The following is a 25,580-nucleotide window of genomic DNA, read 5'->3' as shown; positions in this document are numbered from 1 at the left end:
TGATCTCTGTTTTTCCACTAGTCTTATAATTGCATAAGTACAATAAGAAGTCTTTAATGTCAGCTACAAACCTATCCATATCTTTACAATTCAGGAGGACATCTGTAAATACTGTACATTAATGTTTACATCCCAAATGGCACCCTATTCCCTATATAGTGCACTTCTTTTGACCAGAGCCCTATGGGCCCTGGTCAAAAGTAGTGGACTGTGTAGGGAATAGTGTGCCATTTGGGATACATACAATGGCAAGCTTTGTGCTGACAGTATAAGCCTCTATAGATGCAGAGTTATGGCTTTGACCTTCCTTCTGAGATGGCTGACTATGTTTTTCCATAGATATATTCATATGAAATGCTCCTAGTGACCCACAGGAGAAGGAATAAACTCCCACCAGGAGTAGACAGGATGAGACTGGAGGTAGGATCAGTACTCCCTTGCTTTAAATCTCTAGAATAACTTAATTGTGCAAACCGCTGGCCATGTCGTTTATCACATTTGTTACAGTTAGGGTTTTGGGTGTAGGGTTGCCTCTAGTTGCTAATCTTGGGTCAGTTTTGCCTTTTCTTCACTAATGGTTAATGTTTGGATTGGGGGAGGGGGAGATGATGCTAGATCTGTTCCCTGTTGGAAACTTAACCCCGGAGCAGGTTTTGTGATGTGGAGCATGTACAGGTAACTGCCTAAATAAAGAAAACACCAACATAGTGTCTTAATAACTGGGCCACCACGAGCCAGAACAGCTTCAATGTATCTTGGCATAGATTCTACAAGTGATTGGAATGCTATTGGAGGGATGCAACAACTTTCTTCCAGGAAAAATGACATAATTTGGTGTTTTGTTGATGGTGGTGGAAAACACTGTCTCAAGGGCCGCTCCAGAATCTTCCATAAGTGTTAAATTGGGTTGAGATCTGGTGACTGAGAAGGCCATGGCATATGGTTTACATTATTTTCATGCTCATCAAACCATTCAGTGACCACCCATGCCCTGTGGATGGAGCCATTGTCATCCTATGGGGGCATAGCCATGGTAGACAAAATAATGTCCTGCCCAGCATTTTTATACATTACCCTAAGTATGATGTGGTGTTAATTGATTAATTAACTCAGGAACCACACCTGTGTGGAAGCACCTGCTTTCAAAATACTTTGTATCATCATTTACTTGCATTTCCATTATTTTGGCAGTTACCTGTAGATTGTGAAGTCTGTCTGATATATGATCTGGCCATCTCCTTTGTAGAGGCATCTGTCCATAGAGGAATTCCAGAATCTATTTGGGATGCCCATTGAGGAATTTGATCGCCTCTCCCTCTGGAAGCGGAATGACTTGAAGAAGAGGGTTTCCCTTTTTTAGAGTGTGGAGACCTACCTACACATCAAAAGCCACCACACTTCCTTGGGAAATTAGATGAACATAAACTGTCCAATGCAACAACCCAGGAAGGGAGGTTAAATTAATGTCTGTCATATCTTTGCCAAATCGGATGATTTGAATCCCCATTCCTTATATCAACTCTATAACAACTCTATAAAGGGTCAGAGCCTTCATATACTCTTGAATTATAGTTGCAGCAGCAGAGAAGAAACCTAATAAGAGGACAGAGGCTTGGGCCAAGTAGAGATTTCATGAAGTCTTTGCATTTGGTCCGTACTGACAGGCTCATCAATAGAGTTAGATTGGACTGACCACGGATATACCTACAGTAGGCAGTTTTACTGCTAATCAAAGTTATGGATGGCTAATTCTCAGTTACTAGAGCACTGCCACATGTGAAGCCATATCAATTTATTAATTAAACCACTAAAATACCAATAAAATGTTTTAGTTTATAGAATTGGAGCACTAGATGGATGCCTCAATTTCAATACACCTCGAAAAATTCCCTATTTCAAAACATAAACATAGCACTAAGCTGAATAGTCTACTTATCATATTTTTTTAAATAAATAACAATTTGAAGTGTAAATCAATAATTTGTAAATAAATAGTTTAAGTTTTTAAGGTGTGCTGGTTTAGAGACAATTAAGAATGTGTCCCAAATGGTACTTTATTCTCATGTAGTGCAATACTTTTGACCACAGAGCCCATAAGGCTCTGGTCAAAGTAGTGAACTACGTAGTGAATAGGGTGCCATTTGTGATGCACAATACAATCTGTCAGACTCAGTCACTCTACACATCAGGTGTAGACTTAGAGAACATAAAACCTTATCTCCAAGATGTCTGCATCTTAACCCTATCCAGACATGCAAACATACAAATGATCAAAATCATCCACGACTTATAGCCAATATAGGTTTCTTACTGAATGATTGTCTAAACAGTACATATTGCACACTTGAAAAAAAGTGTGCTCTTATTATTTTACTACTGGTATGTTGGATGAAGTGCAGTTTTCCTGTTTTCAAAGGTTAGAACATTAAGGAGTATTCATAGGCTAAGTTAGCTTCAAAATCTTGTGGGACGCTTACCTTTACAACACTGGCCACTGCCCTGTTTATATATATCAAGTTTGTACACCACTCCAGAGGGGTTTTAGACATGTTGCTTTTGTGACCAAATAATGTACAGCTATTTTTTGTAAGAAAAAAAATCCTTTCATGTATCAATATCATCATTAAAAAGAAGGAAGATAACCACATCCCTTACAAATGCACTACATTGGAACGAGGACAATGGACTAGGAGGGTCACCACTGGGGGAACAAGGAATTGAGAGCAAGAGACAAGGGGCTGCTTCCTGTGTTCCGCTATGACCACATCAACCTCCATATTGGACTGAAGCAGTGGCCTGGTGGAAGTGTGGCCTCTTATACCCCCTAACTGACAATGTCATGGCACAAAAAACAAAAACAAATCTTGGATGGATGCAGGCTAAAGGACTCAGGGCCAGCCTTTCTGTCCACTTTCCCCGTGCCTTGAATGCTACAGTCAGGGGCTACTTCCCAAATGGCACCCTATTTGATATATAGTGCACGACTTTTGACCAGGGCCAATAGGCCGCTGGTCAAAAGTAGTGCACTATTTAGGGAATATTGTGCCATTTGGGACATAGTTACAGTGTCTAGCCAGTGTGGAGCCTGTTAAGGTCCTGGTCAGGCCTCACTCCAGTCATTTTTCTTATCATCAGGTGAGGTGGTAGCAAAGACACTGTCACAAAATGTTTTGAGTTGGCACACATCTGATGTGCCTCTAGAGCCCCAAGTAGGATGTATTGAAAGTCAACCATGGAGCATCAGTGTATTCTGTCTAAGAACATTTTTGAGTGGTCATTGCACATATCCACTTTGTGACTGCTTTGCTTTAGGTTTTAGTTCTGCCTGTGTTTTTTGAAAGACAAGGGGCCGTAAGGATTGCATTATGAACAAGCCCTTGAGCTGGAAACTGTTCACTCGATGGTGAGGGTAATAGACAATCTTCTAGATTCCATGCTCCAGTATATAATATTGATGACATTATCTTCACCAATGGGATACCTGACTGAGGATACACCCTATTCATAATGCTTTCAAATGCTCTCACTGTATCAAGCACTCTCATGGTAGTTAAGACACTGTCACTGTTGCAGCATCATCTAAGCTTATCTTCATGCTTTGTATGTGAAAGTGGGCTGGGGGAAACATTTAAGAAAATATTGAGTTAGAGTGATTGGTTTGTACCTGACTTCCTATATTTTTTAAATCTGTAAATCAATCAAATACTGAGTTTTTTTAATGTTGTTTTTAGATTAACCTGATTTGATAACTAATATAATGACAAAAATGTATATGATTGATTAGTACCATTGCAAGATGGAGCTCAGATATTGTACATTATTTTGTGTATTCTGATGCAACTAGCGTGCAAAACATACACAGCAATGAATGCACACAAGCATATTTTCTCATTTAAACTAAGGTGAAAGAGGACTGAAATGATCAATGGTGAGTGGAAATAAAATGCATTTTTTGGTTTGAGGAAAATGTATTTTCCATCTTTGTGTAGGCTATATATTGTTGGTCATTGGCATCTCCAGTAAGGGTGATTGAAACATTTTTGCTCTGTCTGGCCTTAACTTAAAAGGAGAGTTTACCCAAATTACAAAATTGCATTAATTTCCTTACCCTGTAAGCAGTCTATGGACAATGTATGACAGCAATCCATGCTTTGGTTTTGTTTACCTGGCCACTGTTTCAAATGCTAACTTTGTAGCATTCGTGGCACATATCCAATGGAAGTCAATGGGTAAAATATTCACATTTTCACACTTCATGTCCAAATCATCCTAAAGTATTAAATACAATGTTTTTTGTAACTCAATTAAGTTACTTACCAATGATTTGGACATGAAGTGTGAAAATGCTTATGTTGTTCCCATTGACTTTTATTGGATTTGTGCCACAAATGTACAAAAAAAAACAGGTAAACAAAACCAAACCAAAGAATGCTTACAGGATAAGGAAACCAATATGTAATTTTGTAATTTGGGTGAACTATCCATTTATCTTTACTTAACACACACATACACACACACACACACACACACACACGCGCGCCCATAGGGGGCATATGCCCCCTCAGATTTGTAATTAGCCACTAGCCACCTATACATTTTATGAAGTTGGCTTTAGCTAGCCCAGATAGGTTCTCAATCTTCCAACATCATAACTAGGTACCAATAAGCCATTTCAGGCTACCAATAAAATTAGAGTAAATAGCTTGTCTAACTATTTTAGCTGGCAAACCTGCTGGCGAAAGTGGTAGACTTTAGAAAAGCAAGCAATTACTAAATGTATTGAATAAGCATAACATTCCTTTCAATCCTTTACCCAGATTTTAGCAGAGATGTAGAGAAGCATATCCCCCCCCCCCCCCCCCAAAAAACAACAACATCAGTAAGGATGATACAGACAGCTCAAGAGGAATGCTTAGAAATGTAGAACAATAAATATATTTTTTGACATAGAATTAAGCATAATGATTATCGCTCTAGATTGCAGGGAAAGCTATTTCAGGTGTTTGAAAAATGCTACATTCTCCAACTTCAGGATATCATCCCCTAGCCATCCTCACATACTTTGTGCCCCCTCAGATTTTGGGGGTGCATGACCCCCCCAGCACACACATACACACACACGCCACCTCCCCAGTGGTCCCCGCCCCTAGTGGTCGCTTCATGTAGAGTTTTGCAATAGTGAGAAGGGGAGTGACTTTTCTTATGGTTTTTGCTGGGCGACGAGTTGAGCTGACAGAAGTTTCACTGTTGACTAGCCTAGTCTCATCACCTCAACCTATAGAACCTCAAGCTAAGGTATTGTCGTCGGAGAGAACTGTGGCTCATATTGGACACAGCTATGACGCTTTGAGCATTTCCAGGGATGGACAAACAAAAAGGTAGGCTGAACATCAGTGGGATGCAAGGGGACTAGCCATTTATACAATAAATACAGACAGCAATACCTAACCATGGGCATGCATTGCACCGATTTGTTTTTGTTAAGTAGGCTACCAGGAAACGTCACACGGCATACTTCATTGTATGAGTCTTAAACGTTCTAGTAAATTCTCTTCAAGCTGTATTCATTTTATCAACATCTAGCCTACCTGACATGACTTAGGGGCTATCACTTTCTTATTATATGCATAACCATTAGGTCTTCAAGTAGGTTAACTGATTGGGATATAACGCAGGCTACTAGCCTATATATTACCTATTATTGATGTATCATGTACTATCCATACATAGGCTATTACTATGATATTACATAAATGCATATACATTTTTCCCACGTTGTGGCATTTTCTTTGCGCGCAACTGGGCAGCCGCAATGCTACAAAATGTAGCGAAGAGAAATGTGATAGTAGAGCCCCGCTCTTCCTGTTTAACATCAGTGCGCACCACCTGCTTAATTAGGCCAACAGTTTATAATCAGTCCATGGATTTAGCTATTTGGAATTTAGTGACACTTCACTCATTGGCTAATGCAGGAAGTTTTATTGACGCCATGGAAGTCCAAAAAAAGAGCTCATGTGAGTGACCCTGAGTCCATCGTGTTTTTCAGTGAGATTTTGTGACTCAGTGGTTTCTATCATGGAATAGCGGAAGAAAAGCAATCGGAAATACCCTCCTCTGTTTTCCCAACAACTACGAAATCTCCAGAGACAAAAACCAGTAAGATTGTTTATTTTAAGGGTGAAGTCTGGCCCATTTAAATTCTCAAGGAGTTAAAGGAGTTCTCAGAAGCACTGGAGCAACTTGTTTTAGCTTGAATTAACAGGCTTTTTCTTTAGCTTTCAGTGCCCCAAAACTCACCCTGTTTGGAAACAAAATTACATCATGGATAATATTACATCCTGACCAGACACATGGCCTGCATCTCTTTCACTGCTCCACAAATGCTAATCAGAGCAGCTTTTTCTCTTCACCGCTTTCCTTCTACCCAATTGCTGTCATTATCTGGTCACCACTGGATGAAAAGGAAAACAAGCGCAGGCTCTCCACCCAAAACAGACAAGCTGCAAGACAGACAGACAGACACACTCACCCACTCACATTCTCTCTGTCCCTCTCTCTCTCTCTCTCTCTCTCGCACACACAAATTGCATTTGGGTGGCATTAAACACTTCAGCCTTTCTTCAGTCTTGACCAGAAATAGACTTTACCCATGAAATTCAACATTCACACAGCTTGAGTGAATTGTTCTTAAGGTAGGCGATTGTGTACAGCTTAAAGCCATCATGCCAAAGCTGACAGTCTGTCAGCCATTGCCCCATAGCCACAGATTGTGTATATTGCTGATTTCAGTTTTGATCATGTGTACATATGTGTGGCAAACACACAGCAACTTCAAAGGCTGCAGTGCCAAGCCCATAGCAGCCCAGGAACAGGATGTTATGTTGATGGTAGGATAGAGACCTCTTTAATTTAGGAGATCAACATTCCTCATTAAGACACATCTACTTTTCACCATCTTGCCGCTTCTAAGAGCATGCATACACACACTCACACACGCCATACACACACACACACACACACACACACACACACACACACACACACACACACACACACACACACACACACACACACACACACACACACACACACACACACACACACACACACACACACACACACACACCTCAACCCACTCCACCGACCCCATTACAGAGTCCCTCATTTAGAGTCTAGGCACAACAGAGCAGGAACTCTACTGTCACCATTTAAGACTTTTCATAGCTTTACATCAACAACACATTAAATATCCTACCATAGCTTTAGCCCAGGCATAGTCATTGTGTGTCTCTAGGTGACTTGATTGGAGGCTCTCGCCAATAATCACAAATAATGTGTTGTGTTTTCCTCAGTCAGCTGAATGTGCCGCTTAGTTCATAGAACCGTGGTTATGTGAGTAACCCCAGAGTAGCCTTATTAGCGGCTGGGACAAACGAAGCGGGAAAAGTGGATTCTAGCGCTTCTGGCGCATCTCAAAATCGTTTCCTTCCTATGAATTTGGCTCTGGAATTTTTGGAGCTATTAGCAACTATAACCACATCCCTGAAAGCCAGGACTCTCAGGAACACGTACATGTCTTCTGTTTCCACCTACGACACAAGCTGTGCAGAATAACTGAGGGAAATTAACGGATTCTCCACAAACGATCATAAATAAGATTGTTTGATGATCATCCCTGATGTTTTTCTGAACTTTCCAATAGCTTTCTGATGTATTTCAATCACTCCAAACAAACCTTCCGTCAGACAGAAATGTGCCATTACCTGATTTGACACACACAACCGGTTAAAAGTTTTAGAACACCTACTAATTCAAGGGTTTTTCTTTATTTGTACTATTTTCTACATTGTAGAATAATAGTGAAGATGTCAAAACTATGAAATAACATATGGAATCATGTAGTAACCAAAGTGTTAAACAAATCAAAATATATTTTATATTTGAGATTATTCAAATAGCCAACCTTTGCCTTGATGACAGCTTTGCACACTCTTGGTATTCTCTCAAACAGCTTCACCTAGGTGTTCTAAAACTTTTGACCGGTAGTGTATCTTGTGCTATAACTTTGATTGAAATAATGGCAGTACGGTCAAAATCTAAAGATTCATCAAATTATATTGCACATTTGTTTTTGATACCCAAGTGTCCTAAAATAGAGAATTGGATTCTTTGATGGGTATGGCAGCTCGCCCAGTGATTTTGCTTTACAAAAGTGATTCCCTCAGAAATGTTAGTGACTACCACTGCTTTAGTCCCTTATTTTACATTGTGGAGTGGAGGTCTCAAGCATTTTCAAATGTGGAAAATGCTACCGATTTAAAACAGCATTAGTTTTGTAAATATATAGTTGAAAAGCTCCCACTTGAAAACATGACTTATGTATAATGAACTTCAAAGTCCACTGATTTAGCATATTCTGTCAATGGTCTCTCTGTGTGGTTTGAAATGAATGGTCACCTACTTTGAAGACGAGAAACAACAGGGCCAGTGATCTCAATGCAAATTAAATACGTTTTCCTCAAGCCTTGTACACCTCTGGGATGGTTTCGGTGAACAATCCTTCAGGGCCTGTATTTATAGTGGGAGTGCTGATCTAGGAACAGTTAGCCTTTTAGATCATAACATATACGATTACATGGATAAGGGGGAACTGATTCTAGATCAGCCCTCATACTCAGATACTTTATGAATACTGGCCCAGGTTTCCCCTTCCAAAAAACATCACATTTGAAAATAACGTGGTTTTCAGACACAATCATCTCCTTTGACTTGGTTACATTGAGGGATAGGTTGTTATTCTGGCACCACCCGGCCAGGTCTCTGACCTCCTCCCTATAGCCTGTCTCGTCGTTGTCGGTGATCAGGCCTACCACTGTTGTGTCGTCTGCAAACTTAATGATGGTGTTGGAGTCATGCCTGGCCATGCAGTCGTGGGTGAACAGGGAGTACAGGAGGGGACTGAGCACGCACCCCTGGGGAGCTCCAGTGTTGAGGATCAGCGTGGCAGATGTGTTGCTACCTACCCATCCAACCATTTCATGTGGATAAATTACCTGACACTTGAAAAAAAGTCACGACCGGGCTGATGGAAACATGAAATGCCAGTACAATTTTATAAATGCAGACAGACAATTTGTCCTATCGACATGGTGGGATCTTTTTGTGTTTGAAAAATTAATTATGTGAGAAATAGCGGTAAAAGTTATCACACACAGCCTTTCATCTGCAAAAAAATCAGTTTGATGGAAACATCTCAGGTAGGAAAATGTGCATATTGCTTTATGAGATTTTAGAAGTTAAGCAAAATTCTGCTTAGGGGCCATCTTACCTGACCTGTGAGCCATGTAAACCATTTGCCATTGCCACACAGTCACCCTAGTGCTTCCACTACAATCCTCTGTCCTTTAAAACAGGTTGCTCCATCTGTCATTCTAAGAATAAATAGACCTACACTCCCGGTCAAAAGTTTTAGAACACCTACTCATTCAAGGGTTTTTCTTTATTTTTTACTATTTTCTACATTGTAGAATAATAGTGAAGACATCAAAAATATGACATAACACATATGGAATCATGTAGTAATTAGTTTCTTTAAATTATATCTTGAGATTCTTTAAAGTAGCCAACCTTTGCCTTGATGACAGCTTTGCACACTCTTTGCATTCGCTCAACCAGCTTCATGAGGTAGTCAACTGGAATGCATTTCAATTAACAGGTGTGCCTTCTTAAAAGTTGATTTGTAGAATTTCTTTCCTTATTAATGGGTTTGAGCCAATCAGTTGTGTTGTGATGGGGGGGTATACAGAAGATAGCCCTATTTGGTAAAAGACCAAGTCCATATTATGGCAAGAACAGCTCAAATAAGCAAAGAGAAACGACAGCCTATCATTACTTTAAGACATAAAGGTCAGTCAATACGGAACATGTCAGGAACTATGAAAGTTTCTTCAAGTGCAGTCGCAAAATCCATCAAGTGCTATGATGAAACTGGCTCGCATGAGGACCGCCACAGGAATGGAAGACCCAGAGTTAACTCTTTTGCAGAGGACAAGTTCATTAGAGTTACCAGCCTCAGAAATTGCAGCCCAAATAAATGCTTCACAGAGTTGAAGTAACAGACACATCTCAACATCAACTGTTCAGAAGACACTGTGAATCAGGCCTTCATGGTCAAATTGCTGCAAAGAAACCACTACTAAAAGGACACAAATAATAAGAAGACACTTGCTTGGGCCAAGAAACACAAGCAATGGACATTAGACCGGTGGAATGTGTCCTTTGGTCTGGAGTGTCTTTGTGAGACGCGTGTGCATGAACGGCGATCTCCGCATGTGTATTTCCCACTGTAAAGCATGGAGGAGGAGGTGTTATGGTGTGGGGGTGCTTTGCTGGTGACACTGTCTGTGATTTATTTAGAATTCAAGGCGCACTTAACCAGAATGGCTACCACAGCATTCTGCAACGATACGCCATCCCATCTGGTTTGAGCTTAGTGGGACTATAATTTGTTTTTCAACAGGACAATGACCCAACACACCTCCAGGCTGTGTAAGGCCTATTTTACCAAGAAAGAGAGTGATGGAGTGCTGCATCAGATGACCTGGCCTCCACAATCCCCCGACCTGAACCAAATTGAGATGGTTTGGGATGAGTTGGACTGCAGAATGAAGGAAAAGCAGCCAACAAGTGCTCAGCATATGTGGAAACTCCTTCAAGACTGTTGGAAAAGCATTCCAAGTGAAGCTGGTTGAGAGAATGCCAAGAGTGTGCAAGGGTGGCTATTTGAAGAATCTCAAATATAAAATATATTTTGATTTGTTTAACCTTTCTAGGAGGAGCGTGCCGCTAGCGGCACCCCCCCCCCACATTCCACTGAAAAGGCAGAGCCGCGAAATTCAATTTTTTTTTTTTTTTTAAATATTTAACTTTCACACATTAAAGTCCAATACAGCTAATGAAAGACACAGATCTTGTGAATCCAGCCAACATGTCCGATTTTTAAAATGTTTTACAGGGAAGACACAATATGTAAAGATGTAAATCTATTACCTAAAAACACATTAGCATAATCCACCATCTTTACTTTGTCCACCAACAACAGTAGCTATCACCAATTCGGCTAAACTTAGATATTGATAGCCCCTAACCAAGAAAAAAACTCATCAGATGACAGTCTGATAACATATTTATGGTATAGGATAGGTTTTGTTAGAAAAATTTGCATATTTCAGGTAGATGGCATAGTTTACAATTGCACCCACCGTCACAAATGGACTAGAATAATTACTATGAGCAACGTGTTTACCTAACTACTAATCATCAAACATTTCGTAAAAATACACAGCATACACTAATCGAAAGACACAGATCCTGTGAATACAGACAATATTTCAGATTTTCTAAGTGTCTTACAGCGAAAACACAATAAATCGTTATATTAGCATAGCACATAGCACATAGCACGCCAGCATTGATTCTAGCCAAAGAGAGCGATAACGTCAACATCGCCAAAATATAGTATTTTTTTCACTAACCTTCTCAGAATTCTTCAGATGACACCCCTGTAACATCACATTACAACATACATATACAGTTTGTTCGAAAATGTGCATATTTAGCCACCAAAATCATGGTTACACAATGACAAAAGTAGCCCAGCTGGTGAGAAAATGTTGGTGCGCCATATTAGACAGTGATCTACTCTTATACATAAATACTCATAAACGTGACTAAAAAATATAGGGTGGACAGCAATCGATAGACAATTTAATTCTTAATACAATCGCGGAATTACATTTTTTAAATTATCCTTACTTTTCAATACAGTTTGCGCCAAGCGAAGCTACGTCAAAAAACATGGCGTCCTAAGCCACTAACATTTTTCGACAGAAACACGATTTATCATAATAAAAATGTCCTACTTTGAGCTGTTCTTCCATCAGTATCTTGGGCAAAGGATCCTTTCTTGGGTCTAATCGTCTTTTGGTGGAAAGCTGTCCTCTTGCCATGTGGAAATGCCAACTGCGTTCGGGATGAACTGAAAGCGTGCCCAGCGATTCACAGCGTTTCAGAAATAAATGTCCCAAAATCGCACTAAACGGATATAAATTGCTATAAAACGCTTTAAATTAACTACCTTATGATGTTTTTAACCTCTACAGAGTACCTAACCCGGATCCGGGAGCACCCCCCACCTCCCCCACACTGATTAGCATCGCTAGCATAGCGTCACAATTAAATAGTAGCATCTAAATATCATTAAATCACAAGTCCAAGACACCCAATGAAAGACACAGATCTTGTGAATAAAACCACCATTTCAGATTTTTTAAATGTTTTACAGGGAAGACAAAATATGTAAATCTATTAGCTAAACACGTTAGCAAAAGACACCATTTTCTTACTCCATCAGGTGCTATCACCAATTCGGCTAAACTAAGATATTGATAGCCACAAACCAACAAACAAATTCATAAGATGACAGTCTGATAACATATTTATGGTATAGCATAGTTTTTTTTTTTTAAATGTGCATTTTTCAGGTATAAATCACAGTTCTACATTGCAGCTGCAATCTGATATAGTGCTGATGCAGCTAGAACAATTACAGAGACCAACGTTATATAACTAATTACTTGTCTTAAAACATTTCAGAAAAAATACACAGCGTACAGACATTGAAAGCCCAACATCTGGTGAATCCAAACAATATTTCAGATTTTTTTAATGTTTTATAGCGAAAACAAAATGTAGCGCTAAATTAGCATAACCAGGCCAGCCAGAACCAGCTGGACGCGCCCGACCAGTTCACATGCACGACAGATATATGAAATAACATCGTAAATTGGGTCTTACTATTGCTGGTCTTTCATCAGAATGTTGATCAAGGTGTCCTTAGTCCTGATGAGTCGTTCAATCCATTCACAATGGCAACTTCCCCTCTTCATTTAGCCTGGGTACTGGTCGACTGGCACGGTCCCTGTCCAAAGTTAAAAAACTCAAAGAACGGAACACGGCAAAACTCCCGAAAAAATTCTAATAATCTGATTAAACTATATTGAAAAAACATACATTACGGTGATATGGTCACATGTATCAAACAAACTTCGAGACGGAGATAGTTTTCATCCGTAACGTCAGCATAACAAAAGACAATGGCACCTCTGAAAACGCGCATCTCAGAAACCGGAAGTTGTCGGTCACGCTAAAGAAATAGGTCTTATTTCACGTCAGTACAAGATAAACAAAAAATTTCTCCTCTGACGTCTTCCAGACACCCAGAGGAAGAAGAAGGAAGTGTGTTTCGGGTCATAGGTGGCGTGACCATATATAGGCAGAGCGTTGAAGCGAGCATACACATCTTGCAATCTTCTTCTGGCTCAGGGAAAGTGCTGTCAAATGACCTGTGTTTCACTCAGAGACGAAATTGAAACGGATTTAGAAACCATAGCTTGTTTTCTATCCAATGGTATATGGTTATATGCATATAGTAACAGCAATAATTGAATAAGAGGCAGTTTAATCTGTAGAGGCAATTATGCTAATGCGAAACAGCACCCCCTGTATTCTCAAGAAGTTAACTCCTATAACGAGTAGAAACATGACCAGAGTAATATTACTCCCTACACTAATGCTTGGAACAAGTGCGGGTCGATGTCCTCCAGGCGCATGACGCAGCAAGAAAAGAGTGACTAGCTACAGGGTTTTTTTATTTATAGTGCCTGTGATTGCGCAATCGACCCCATTCAAATCGTCATCACGTAAAGGCATCCAGGGGAAGACGTAAGCAGTGTCCGTATACTCATAGGAATAACATTGGCCTTAAAACTGACTCCAGAACAGTGGCCAAAATATCTGAAATCTGACTCCATGTCAGGGAAATTGCTGTAGAATGGGTTCTGTTCCACTTAGAGACAAAATTTCAACTCCTATAGAAACTATAGACTGTTTTCTATCCAATAATAATAATAATATGCATATTGTACGATCAAGAATTTTGTAGGAAGCCGTTTCAAAAATTACATGATTACCATAAATAGTGACAACAGCGCCCCCAGCCTTAACAGGTTAACACTTTTTTGGTTACTACATGATTCCATATGTGTTATTTCATAGTTTTGATGTCTTCACTATTATTCTACAATGTAGAAAATAGTAAAAATAAAGAAAAACCCTTGAATGAGTATATGTTCTAAAATCTTTGACCGGGAGTGTATACAGAACAGAATGAGGTATAAACAAACAATATTTATTGAATATAATATTTTCTATAGAATCTTAAGATAAGTGAATATTAACATTAACATAAATAAGAAATTGTGTTAAATATAAAATGTAGAAAATAATAAAATATAACACTGAGCTTTGGCTCTGCTGCCTGGTAATGATGCACCAATATGACATTTTTGGCCGATACCGATATCCAATATTTTCCTTGCAACAAAAAAAAAACGATACCGATAACCGATATTAAACAATTTTACGGCCTTTTAAAGCATTCTATTACAGTTAAATAGTTAACACACACACACGAACGCAGCAGTCTAAGGCAATGCATCTCAGTGCAAGAGGTGTCACTACAGTCCCTGGTTCGAATCCAGGCTGTATCACATCCGGCCGTGATTGGGAGTGTCATAGGGTGGTGCACAATTGGCCCAGCATCGTCCGGGTTTGTCCGGGGTATGCCGTCATTGTAAATAAGAATTTGTTCTTCACTGACTTTCCAAGTTAAATAAAGGTTACACACACACCACACTGACCAAAAAGGTATTTTGTTGGCATTTACGTATGTCCCCATTACCAGTCAAACATAATCAAAACATGTCTTTCACTTACTTGCTGTGCTGTTTCGTTGTTCATTTGTTCAGTAGTTTCATTCTCAACTAGGATTTATATGGAACGCCGTTTGGGTCTTTGTATGTCAAAGAAGATACATGTCAAATAACACTATTTGACGTGTCAAATAAGCTTGTTGACCAATCAGGACCTGAATATGACTGCACGTCACATAATAATTTAACGCGTTCATAATTTTTTTACGTAGTTATTACACTTTGACTACACTATCACTCGTATTTCATATGTCACAGCATACATACTTATGTGTCACGACTTCCGCCGAAGTCGGTCCCTTTCCTAGTTCGGGCGGCCGCCGGCCTTCTAGCCATCGCCGATCCACCTTTAATTTTCCATTGGTTTTGTCTTGTCTTCCCTCACACCTGGTTTCAATTCCATCAATTACATGTTGTGTATTTAACCCTCTGTTCCCCCCATGTCCTTGTCCGGAATTGTTTATTGTAAGTGCTTGTGCACGTATTGTCTGGTGTGCGTCGGATTATGTACCCATTTGTTGATTGTTCTGTTTTCCGGTGGGTTTTTGTTATTAAACTGCGCCGTTGGAAACACAGTTTTTGCTCTCCTGCGTCTGACTTCTCTGCCGCCAGTATGCACCCCTTACAGTATGCTATGATACTGGTAAAGTTGTCTTGCGCACCTACAGTGCTGGTCATTAAAAAAAAGCTAGCTAGTTCATGGATGCAAACAATGTTCTTTCCTAACAGCATAGCAACTATATAGCTAGGTGTCATCATCTAAAATAACCTTAATTTATAAGGTTAATGGTGGTTGGACCCATGGTTGGACCCATCAATGTGAAGCTAGCAACAATAAGGATTAGCCACAATAGTGGACTTTGCGGTTAGCCTTTAAAATAAAAGTATGTCATTGACTCTGATGCAAATGAATACAAATAGTAGATTTATGCCATAATTGAATAGATCACGCAAAACGAGGTTGGAATGTTGTTATAAAAAATCAATAAAGGACAATAATTTGTTCATTGGACAAAAATCTGTTGAAATCAAATTGAATGTTTTGTACTTTAGAATTGCATTAGGGGCATACTTATTTTACTGTACAGCCTTACTTATGGATTGTGAATCAATGACATGGGGTATAAGTCTACTCAGTGACACCCAGAGAACATTAGCATTGTAGCTCTTATTGTGAGACTGTGAATTGAGCCATATTCATTGTCAACCTATGTGTATTGAACACTATTCCCGAGGAAATACAATACTGCATGGATGTTTTGGAGTCTGGTACCTCTGAGGAGGATGTTAGAAAAAAATATCTTAGGTATTGAGTAGACTGTTTTTTTGTTTTTGTTTTTTTAAAGGGGTCGACTGTTACCCCATTTCATTGATCCCAAATCCTTCCGTAAAGCTGTACAGTGCAATATGAATGTCAATACACACAATAGGCTGACTGGGGAGGTGATTTCACACATTCACAGTCCCGCGATATGAGCTACAACGCTAATATTTGGGTAAACTTTTTAACAGTTGTTTCATTGCTTCACATTCCAACCTTGTTTAACATTATCTAGTCTAAATATGGCATAATTCCACCATTTGTAACCTTCATCACTTTCAAATAGGTACTTTTATTTTGAAGGCAAACTGCAAATTCCACTATTGTGCATAATCCTTATTGTGGCTAGCTTCACAACACATAACTGGGCAGGTCGATCCTCACTCGCCAGATGAAGCTAGCTGGCTGCTTATAACGTTAGCTTTGGGTTAGGGTTAAGTAGGGTTAAGTAGCTGGCTAGCTATTTATTTTCATGAACTGAAGTTCAATTTCAGTAGGCGAACAACAAGTGGCTACCTAGCTAATACTTACTCTCAAGCATTCCTAAATCATTGCTAAGAATAGTGAAAATGACTGCAGTTTCTACTGGTCGTTGTTTTAAGGCTGGTTGTATTGGTGCTATCTCGGTACCAAGCTAAAGCTAGCTAGCTACCCCAGAAGTTGCGGTCGAACAAATGATGCTTTATTACCAACGCGGTATTGTAAACACATTGTTCGTGGCCGGTGTTTGCTTGTTTGCAGACTTTTCTGTACAGCTTTGACAGTGCCATTATAGTAGTGGTGGTGCTTGGTTTGCATGTGCAAATTCAGAACACATAACATTATAGAATAGAACGGTGTTATTTGACGTGTCAAATTAAAAGCTTATTTAACGCGTCAAATAGTATTACTGTCAATTAGTGTTATTTACGTGTATCTTTTTTGACACGCAAAGACCCAAACGGCGTTCCATAGTATGTTGTGAAGCTAATAGCAGTGACGCTATTACTGTGTAACTCCGGTAGGGCACCATCTGAACAACAGTGCACTTGGTAACGTCAGTGTGTTCCGCCGGTGCTCGACCCGTCGTGAAAGCCAACATCACCTACGACAGAGAACAGTTGATTGTCAAGGGCAATGAATTCCATTATCTTGGCGTTAATAGATTTCGCCTTTGAGTTGTCTCGCTGAAATGTTCGTACTCTTTCAAATGATTGATCGACTTGTTGACTGCTCGATCCACACAGCAGATATTGTGGGCTAGGTTAGGAATGCTGTATTGCACGTGTAGCGCAAAATTTTACGTGGCGTCATTATGTCATGTACCTACGTTATATAGGTATACACGTCAGCTTTGACATCGGTTTTTCACATCAGCGTAAAACTAGACATCGGGCCGATACCAATGTTGGCATTTTTAGCTAATATCGTCCGATTCCGATTTGTTCACCGATATATCGTGCATCCCTAGTCCAGTCCTCACAATATTATACAATTATCTTTGTCTATACAATACAAACATAAGCCTATAGGAAATGGCTGCAGATATATGTCTTAAAATAGTACAATAAAACCTATACAGCTATGTGATTAGCTTTGGCTATATAATGTAAGCATAAGCCTTTAGGCTATGCCTGCAGCTATATGTCTCATAATGGTACAATAAAACCTATGCAGCTGTGTGATTAACTTTGGTTCCCTCTACAGCCTCGGCATTTTCAGCATGGTCACCAGTCTATCTGGACTGTCTGGAAGAAATTGAGAAAGTATGTCACATAGTTAAGCAGCCATTTACACAAATGTATACAATCTTAAAATGTTACTGTGTATAAATGTGTATAAACATTGTGTATAAACATTTGAATGTTTGAATTAAAATCATACCATGAAAATATTCATCTTCTGCACTTTTTTGAGGCAAAATCATCAATGATGTCATCATAGGACATGCGTTTCCACACGTCATGATTTATGCTCATGATGGCCAGAAGGCTCAAACGTTCCTGTGACATGAAAGACCTCAGGTAGCTTTTGATGAGCTTTAATTTTGATAAGCTCCTCTCTACCGATGCTACTGTTACTGGTATGGTGACTGCAATTCTTAGTGCTATCCATCGGTTAGGATAGAGTTCCTCTCGGTTTTTCTCACAGAGAAAGGAAAGCAGCTCAATGGCAGTCATCTTATCTGATGGCAGATCAGGTAAATTCTGAATCTCGTGTGCCAGATCCATTCTGATGTCACAGTCATCTCTGAAGGTTAGTGATTTCAACTTCCATGCAGTGAGCCTTTAAAGATTCACTGGACATCTGAGAGGCAGTGCTAAAGTTCAACAGCACTCCATATTTGGTTTTCACCTGGTTGAGTGTTTCAAATCTCTCATCCATGGATGTCACAGCAGAGTCGACCACAATGTTGAAGTAGTTGACTTCAAGGTTTTTCAGTGCATCAGTCACTGGTTCATCAGGAGTCTCGTAGCTGAAATGCTTCTTGCTGTTTCTCACTCTCTTCTCTTTCAGAACAGCCTCCACATTAATTTCTTCACGAATGCTTTTGGCTGTTGTCTGGGCCTTTCCCAGTATGTTGTCAGGGAGGCCTTTGCATTTGAGATACAATTCAGACTTAGGACACTAAAGAGGCCTTTCTACTGACTCTGAAAAACACCAAAGAAAGATGCCCAGGGTCCCTGCTCATCTGCGTTAATGTGCCTTAGCCATGCTGCAAGGAGGCATGAGGACTGCAGATGTGGCCAGGGCAATAAATTGCAATGTCTGTATTGTGAGACTCCTAAGACAGCGCTACAAGGAGACAGGACTGACAGCTGATCGTCCTCGCAGTGGCAGACCACGTGTAACGACACCGGCACAGGATCGGTACATCCGAACATCACACCTGCGGGACAGGTACAGGATGGCAACAACAACTGCCCGAGTTACACCAGGAATGCACAATCCCTCCATCAGTGCTCAGACTGTCCACAATAGGATGAGAGAGGCTGGACTGAGGGCTTGTAGGCCTGTTGTAGGCAGGTCCTCACCAGACATCACCGGCAACAACGTCACCTATGGGCACAAACCCACCGTCGCTGGACCATACCGGACTGGCAAAAAGTGCTCTTCACTAACGAGTCGCGGTTTTGTCTCACCAGGGGTGATGGTCGGATTCTCGTTTATCGTCGAAGGAATGAGCGTTACACCGAGGCCTGTACTCTGGAGCGGGATCGATTTAGAGGTGGAGGGTCCGTCATGGTTTGGGACGGTGTGTCACAGCATCATTGGACTGAGCTTGTTGTCATTGCAGGCAATATCAACGCTGTGCGTTACAGGGAAGACATCCTCCTCCCTTATGTGGTACACTTCCTGTAGGCTCATTCTGACATGACCCTCCAGCATGACAATGCCACCAGCCATATTGCTCTTTCTGTGCGTGATTTCCTGCAAGACATGAATGTCAGTGTTCTGCCATGGCCAGCGAAGAGCCCGGATCTCAATCCCATTGAGTACGTCTGAGACCTGTTGGATCGGAGGGTTAGGACTAGGGCCATTCCCCCCAGAAATGTCCGGGAACGTGCAGGTGCCTTGGTGGAAGAGTGGGGTAACATCTCACAGCAAGAACTGGCAAATATGGTGCAGTCCATGAGGAGGAGATGCACTGCAATACTTAATGCAGCTGGTGGCCACACCAGATACTGACTGTTACTTTTGATTTTGACTCCCCCCCCCTTTGTTCAGGGACACATTATTCCATTTCTGTTAGTCACATGTCTGTGGAACTTGTTCAGTTGTTGAATCTTGTTATGTTCACACATGTTAAGTTTGCTGAAAATAAATGCAGTTGACAGTGAGAGGACGTTTCTTTTTTTGCTGATTTTAGATAATCATTGTCTTGTTTTAAAATGATGTGTGCCTATGAGGAGTGCCATCACGCCCATATTTTGTCTAGACTGGTCCCCACAGAGGTTGCTGCTGAAAGAGAGTTTCATTTCTTTCACGCGCATTTGAACATATGTTTACACGCGACCCAGTTATCTTTTCCGAGCTGCAGTTTATAAACACCGTTGCCCATTGCCGTTTATCAAACATAATAAATAGTTGTATTTCACTCTCACTTTTGTCAGACACAAAGTCACAGAACACAGCTCTGGAAGTGGCTGGCAAGCAAGCAAGACACAGACAGACCAAGAGATGCACTGCCCAGCTGGGTTAGCAAGACAGACAGACCAGAGAGAGATGCACTGCAAGCTAGCAAATCAACTTAACGTTACTGTTATTTGCTGACATCAAACTTGGAGAGGAGAGAACACAAGTTTACCTGAATGCTGTTCCTGCAATTCACTCTCATGTTTTTTTTTCTCTTTTCGTGACCAGAAGGATAGTTCCGTTTCATGCTCTCATCTAAGTTATAAACATTGACACCTGATTTGACACGAGGGGGATGCGGGGCCCTTGCATAATTTGCGGCTTGCGTAGTGATTGTATAGTGCCAACCAGCTCTGCATATTGGATGGAAACCTAACTACATTTACAAATTATTTTGTTGCAATATTTTGTTTTGCTATCAAAACTTGGGGTTTATGTTTTTTAGCTTTCAATATCATTATTTTTGTTTGCAATACCAAGAATTTTGTTCTCGACTTCAGAAGTTTTTCTTGATATTAATGGAACAAAAGTAACTCACTCCCAAGAGGATTGCACCATATTGTCACATTTTCTATTTTATTTGTTTGTTGTTTCCATAGGTTACCGTTGGAGGGCACTCTTACCTTGTTTTCTAGTTTCCAGGTTACCATGATTATTACTTATTAGATTCACCTGTGTTTAATTAACTTCTCTGTTCACTTGGTTGCCATATTTTTTAGGTTCCTCAGTTGGCCTGTATCTGTGCTTAGGTCTCATGTTTTATTAGTGTGCTCTTGTGCGGTTGCCTTGTTTCTGTCAAGACTCTAAGTAAAAGATCTGGATTCATCCTTACCTCTGCTTGCTGTGTTTTTCTGCACCTGGGTTCAAGTTCGTACAATCATTATTGTTACACCATAAAATAACACTATTACCATATAATAACACTATTACTCTATTAAAGGTGTTGGAAGCGGCAATCCTTCATTGAAACATTAAAAGTGTACTTCCTGCCACAGTTAGTTGCTATGGATGCAAGTACTGACTATCCATGATATCAAAATTATATTTTTACCATATTTTTAGCCTGTTTGCATTTAATTTGTTTAAAGACGGAGTAAAACAAGCTTATATTTTGGGTTCTGATGGGGTACGACAGTTGAACTAAGCTCACATACAGTGCCTTCAGAAAGTATTCACACACCTTGACTTTTTCCACATTTTGTTATGTTGCAGCCTGAATTTAAAATGGGATAAATGTAAAGCCAATGGTGACTTTAAAACAGTTCCAGAGTTGAATGGCTGTGATAGACGAAACTGAGGATGGATCAACAACATTGTAGTTACTCCACAATACTAACCTAAATGACAGAGTGAAAAGAAGGAAGCCACTCAAGGACATTCAGGGACTTGTCACGAAGCCACTCCTGTGTTGTCTTGGGTGTGTGTTTAGAGTGTTTTTCTCCATCAATCTACACACAATACCCCATAATGACAAGGCGAAAAGGTTTTTCAATTTTCTTGCTTTTTTTTACAGAAATAAATTATTTACATAAGTATTCAAACCCGTTGCTATGAGACTCGAAATTGAGCTCAGGTGCATCCTGTTTCCATTGATTATCCTTGAGATGTTTCTACAACTTGATTGGAGTCCACCTTTGGGAAATGTAATTGATTGGACATGATTTGGAAAAGCACACACCAGAGCAAAAACCAAGCCGTGAGGTCGAAGGAATTATGCGTAGAGCTCCGAGAAAGGATTGTGTCGAGGCACAGATCTGGGGAAGGGTACCTAAAAATGTTTTCAGCATTGATGGTCACCAAGAACACAGTGGCCTCCATCATTCTTCAATGGAAGAAGTTTGGAACCATCGGCCAAACTGAGCAATCAGGGGAGAAGCGCCTTGGTCAGGGAGGTGACCAAGAACTCGATGGTCACTATGACAGAGCTCTAGAGTTCCTCTGTGGAAATGAGAGAACCTTCCAGATATCTGCAGCACTCCAGCAATCAGGCCTCAGTAAAAGGCACATGACAGCCCACTTGGAGTTTGCCATAAGGCACCTAAAACACTCTCAGACCTTGAGAAAAAAGATTAGTTGGTCTAATGAAACCAAGATGGAATTCTTTGGCCTGAATGCCAACTGTCACGTCTGGAGGAAACCTGGCACTATCCCTACAGTGAAGCATGGCGGTGGCAGCATTTTTTAGCAGCAGGGACTGGGAGAGATGAACAGAGCAAAGTACATAGAGGTTTTTCATGAAAACCTGCTCCAGAGTGCTCAGGACCTCAGACAGGGGGTGAAAGTTCACCTTCCAACAGGACAAAGACCCCAAACACACAGCCAAGACAACGCAGGAGTGGCTTCAGGACAAGTCTCTGAATGTCCTTAAGTGGCCCAGCCAGAGCCCGGACTTGAACCCAATCAAACATCTCTGGAGAGACCTAAAAGTAGCTGTGCAGCGACTAGCCCCATCCAACCTGACAGAGCTTGAGTGTCACGCCTGCTCCCGCTCTCCCTCCCTGGCGCTCGAAGGCACCAGTCTCCCCAGCATTATGCACTCCTACCACCATCATTACGCACACCTGCTCCCCTCGTCAGCAATTCCTTGCACTCACCTGGACTCAATCACCTGTTTTTATTTCCTCCCCTACATCTGTCTGTTCTCTAGCTCTGTTCCCCGCTTCAGGATCAATGTACGTTTGTCATTTTGTTACCTGGTTCTGACGCTGTTCCTGTCCGATATCTGTTCCACATTAAATGTTCACAACCCCGTACCTGCTTCTCTTCTCCAGCGTCAGTACTTACATTGAGAGGATCTGCAGAGAAGAATGTGAGAAAACTCCCCAGAATCAGGTGTGCTAAGCTTGTAGCGTCCTACCCAAGAAGACCTTACAAGGCTGTAATCGCTGCCAAAGGTGCTTCAACAAAGTACTGAGTAAAGCGTCTGAATACTTATGTAAATATAATATTTTGTAAACATTTCTAAAAACCAGTTTTTGCTTTGTCATTATGGGGTATTGTGTGTAGATTGAGATTATTAAAAAAAAATCAATTTTAGAGTAAGGCTGTAACGTAACAAAATGTGGGAAAAGTGAAGGGGTCTGAATACTTTACAAATGCACTGTATGTTTTCTTATTTGTGAACCTGAAAATTTGAAATTAGATTTTCACGTGATTGAATTTTTACATGTGAGATTTTGCATATCTGATTTTCCCATGCAAAACTTTTTCACTTGTGAAACCGCAAATATCACATGTGAAACTGCAATTCACATGTGAGGTGAAAACATGTTATTCTCCTCACATGTGAAAAGGTGGTGTTAACATGTGAGCTCAACATTTAATACATGTGAAAATATGGTTTCATGTGTGACATTTAACCCTTTCACATTCTACAGTGGTCCCTGAAGCATACGATCACACCAATGTGATTAGAATGCTTATTTAGGACAGCCAGTTTTGAATGGCGCAACAATCCGCATTTGAGCTGGCCACACTTTTTTCAGAAACTATTTACGCAAACACAGTCCTTACAAAGTTATGTCCAGAATGTGAGCAGTTTATTTTTGGATGCAATGTTCAGATATTAACAGAAGTATCTATAGCATAACACAATCATCCAAACCGGAAAAATGTAGGCTACATTTTGTCCTAGCGCTAACTGAGGAAAGATTGACACAACACAAGCAGTCATATTTATATATCTCTCAGCTGACAAACTACAATATGAATTAGCTAATAGCAATTACTATTTATAATGAATCACATCACGGGTGAGCTCACCATTGATCGAAATAATTGAGTAAAACACTTTCTAGAAATTGAAAGTAATCCGACAATTAGTTTCAGTGCGCCGCCATGCTTTTTTTCCTCACAGAAACCAAAGATAATAAGAGAAGACAAGATGAGTTTGGTCTGTTTATAGTATGCATTTTGAAGGTGTGTGTCGTCTACCATCGTTCACATCCCACCATTCACTTCCTGAAGTTCTCAAAAAATTTGTGAACCCTTACTCACCTCATTTTGTTATAGCATCTTTGGTCCGACAGACGAATGCATTGTATGTCATCAAACATTGCTCCACACACATTGCTGGAATTAGCTTAGCTCATCATAATCAGTACGACCTTCAAAAAAGTATTTTACACACATAATATGTGCCCATTACAATCTATGCAAGTATCGGAATGCATGATTTATCACAGGAACTTGAAAAACTTAAAAAAAAACAGTAAATATATCATTTACCAAACAAGACATTTTCTGATAGTGATTTATTGATACAAATGGCGCGTGCAGGCAGTCGGTGATAACTACGTGGCTCGGGGAACAAAACATCAATATTTTGGGTCCATGGCAAGGAAACTCCCCAGACCTTAATCCCATTGAGAACTTGTGGGCAATCCTCAAGAAGCGGGTGGACAAACAAAAACCCACAAATTCTGACAAACTCCAAGCATTGATTGTGCAAGAATAGGCTGCCACCAGTCAGGATGTGGCCCAGAAGTTAATTGACAGCATGCCAGGGCGGATTGCAGAGGTCTTGAAAAAGAAGGGTCAACACTGCAAATATTGACTCTTTGCATCAACTTCATGTAATTGTCAATAAAAGCCTTTGACACTTATGAAATGCTTGTAATTATACTTCAGTATTCCATAGTAACATCTGACAAAAATATCTAAAGACATTGATGCAGCAAACTTTGTGGAAATTAATATTTGTGTCATTCTCAAAACTTTTGGCCACGACTGTACAGACAAGGGTATGGGTAGGGTGCGAGTACAGTGGAGAAAACCTAGGCATTGAGTCACAATGAGAGAGGTTGCATCTCTGTAGGAAAAATGAAGTAGCGTGTTAATGAACAGTTCAGCAGGCATCAGCTGTGTAGCCGAGTGATCATAGGGTCCAATGAGCAGCAATAGATGAAACATGGAGCCATTCTGTAGTCGTTACTATGCTAGGTGAACAGGAGACACGGTGTTCAGGGAGCTAGTGGGTCGGTGGGTCTTCACCGACATCCATGACGCAGAGGCCGGTTGAGAGCACATTGGCCGAATTACGTCAGAATGATGGATTGGCGGGGCTCCGTGACGACAAAGGGTCCAGGCCAATTGGCAAGAGAGGTATTGTAGTTGGTGTACTTCGTTTGCTAGCCGGGAGATGGACCTAGCTTGATGCTAGCTCGAGGCTAACTGGTGCTTGCTTCTGGACAAGGGTGTTAGCCACAATAGCCACTCAGTAACAGCTAGCTAGCTGTGATGATCCGGTGTAATGGTCCAGAGCTTGCGGAAGGAATCCGGTGATGTAGTGGAAAAAAGCAGTCCGATATGTG

General features: G+C 40.5%; 2 protein-coding genes across 2 annotated transcripts in view; both read left to right on the top strand.

Annotated features, from left to right (window-relative positions):
* LOC129853957 (dematin-like) overlaps positions 1-3,967 on the top strand; it is an 84,983-nt gene extending 81,016 nt beyond the window's left edge. Inside the window, exons 16-17 of the mRNA XM_055920513.1 lie at positions 340-420; positions 1,247-3,967. Coding sequence (XP_055776488.1) covers positions 340-420; positions 1,247-1,360 — 195 coding nt within the window. The 3' untranslated portion in view covers positions 1,361-3,967. The remainder of the gene's footprint in view (positions 1-339; positions 421-1,246) is intronic.
* Positions 3,968-4,907: 940 nt separating this feature from the next.
* The window catches only part of si:dkey-220o5.5 (actin filament-associated protein 1-like 2), a 102,824-nt gene continuing 82,151 nt past the window's right edge, over positions 4,908-25,580 (top strand). The window contains exon 1 of the mRNA XM_055920502.1: positions 4,908-5,378. Coding sequence (XP_055776477.1) covers positions 5,363-5,378 — 16 coding nt within the window. The 5' untranslated portion in view covers positions 4,908-5,362. The remainder of the gene's footprint in view (positions 5,379-25,580) is intronic.

This window comes from Salvelinus fontinalis, chromosome 4, assembly GCF_029448725.1.
Source record: "Salvelinus fontinalis isolate EN_2023a chromosome 4, ASM2944872v1, whole genome shotgun sequence".
Classification (NCBI taxonomy): Eukaryota; Metazoa; Chordata; class Actinopteri; order Salmoniformes; family Salmonidae; genus Salvelinus; species Salvelinus fontinalis.
Note: the sequence above shows the minus strand (reverse complement) of the source record. Positions and strands in the feature narration are given on the sequence as shown.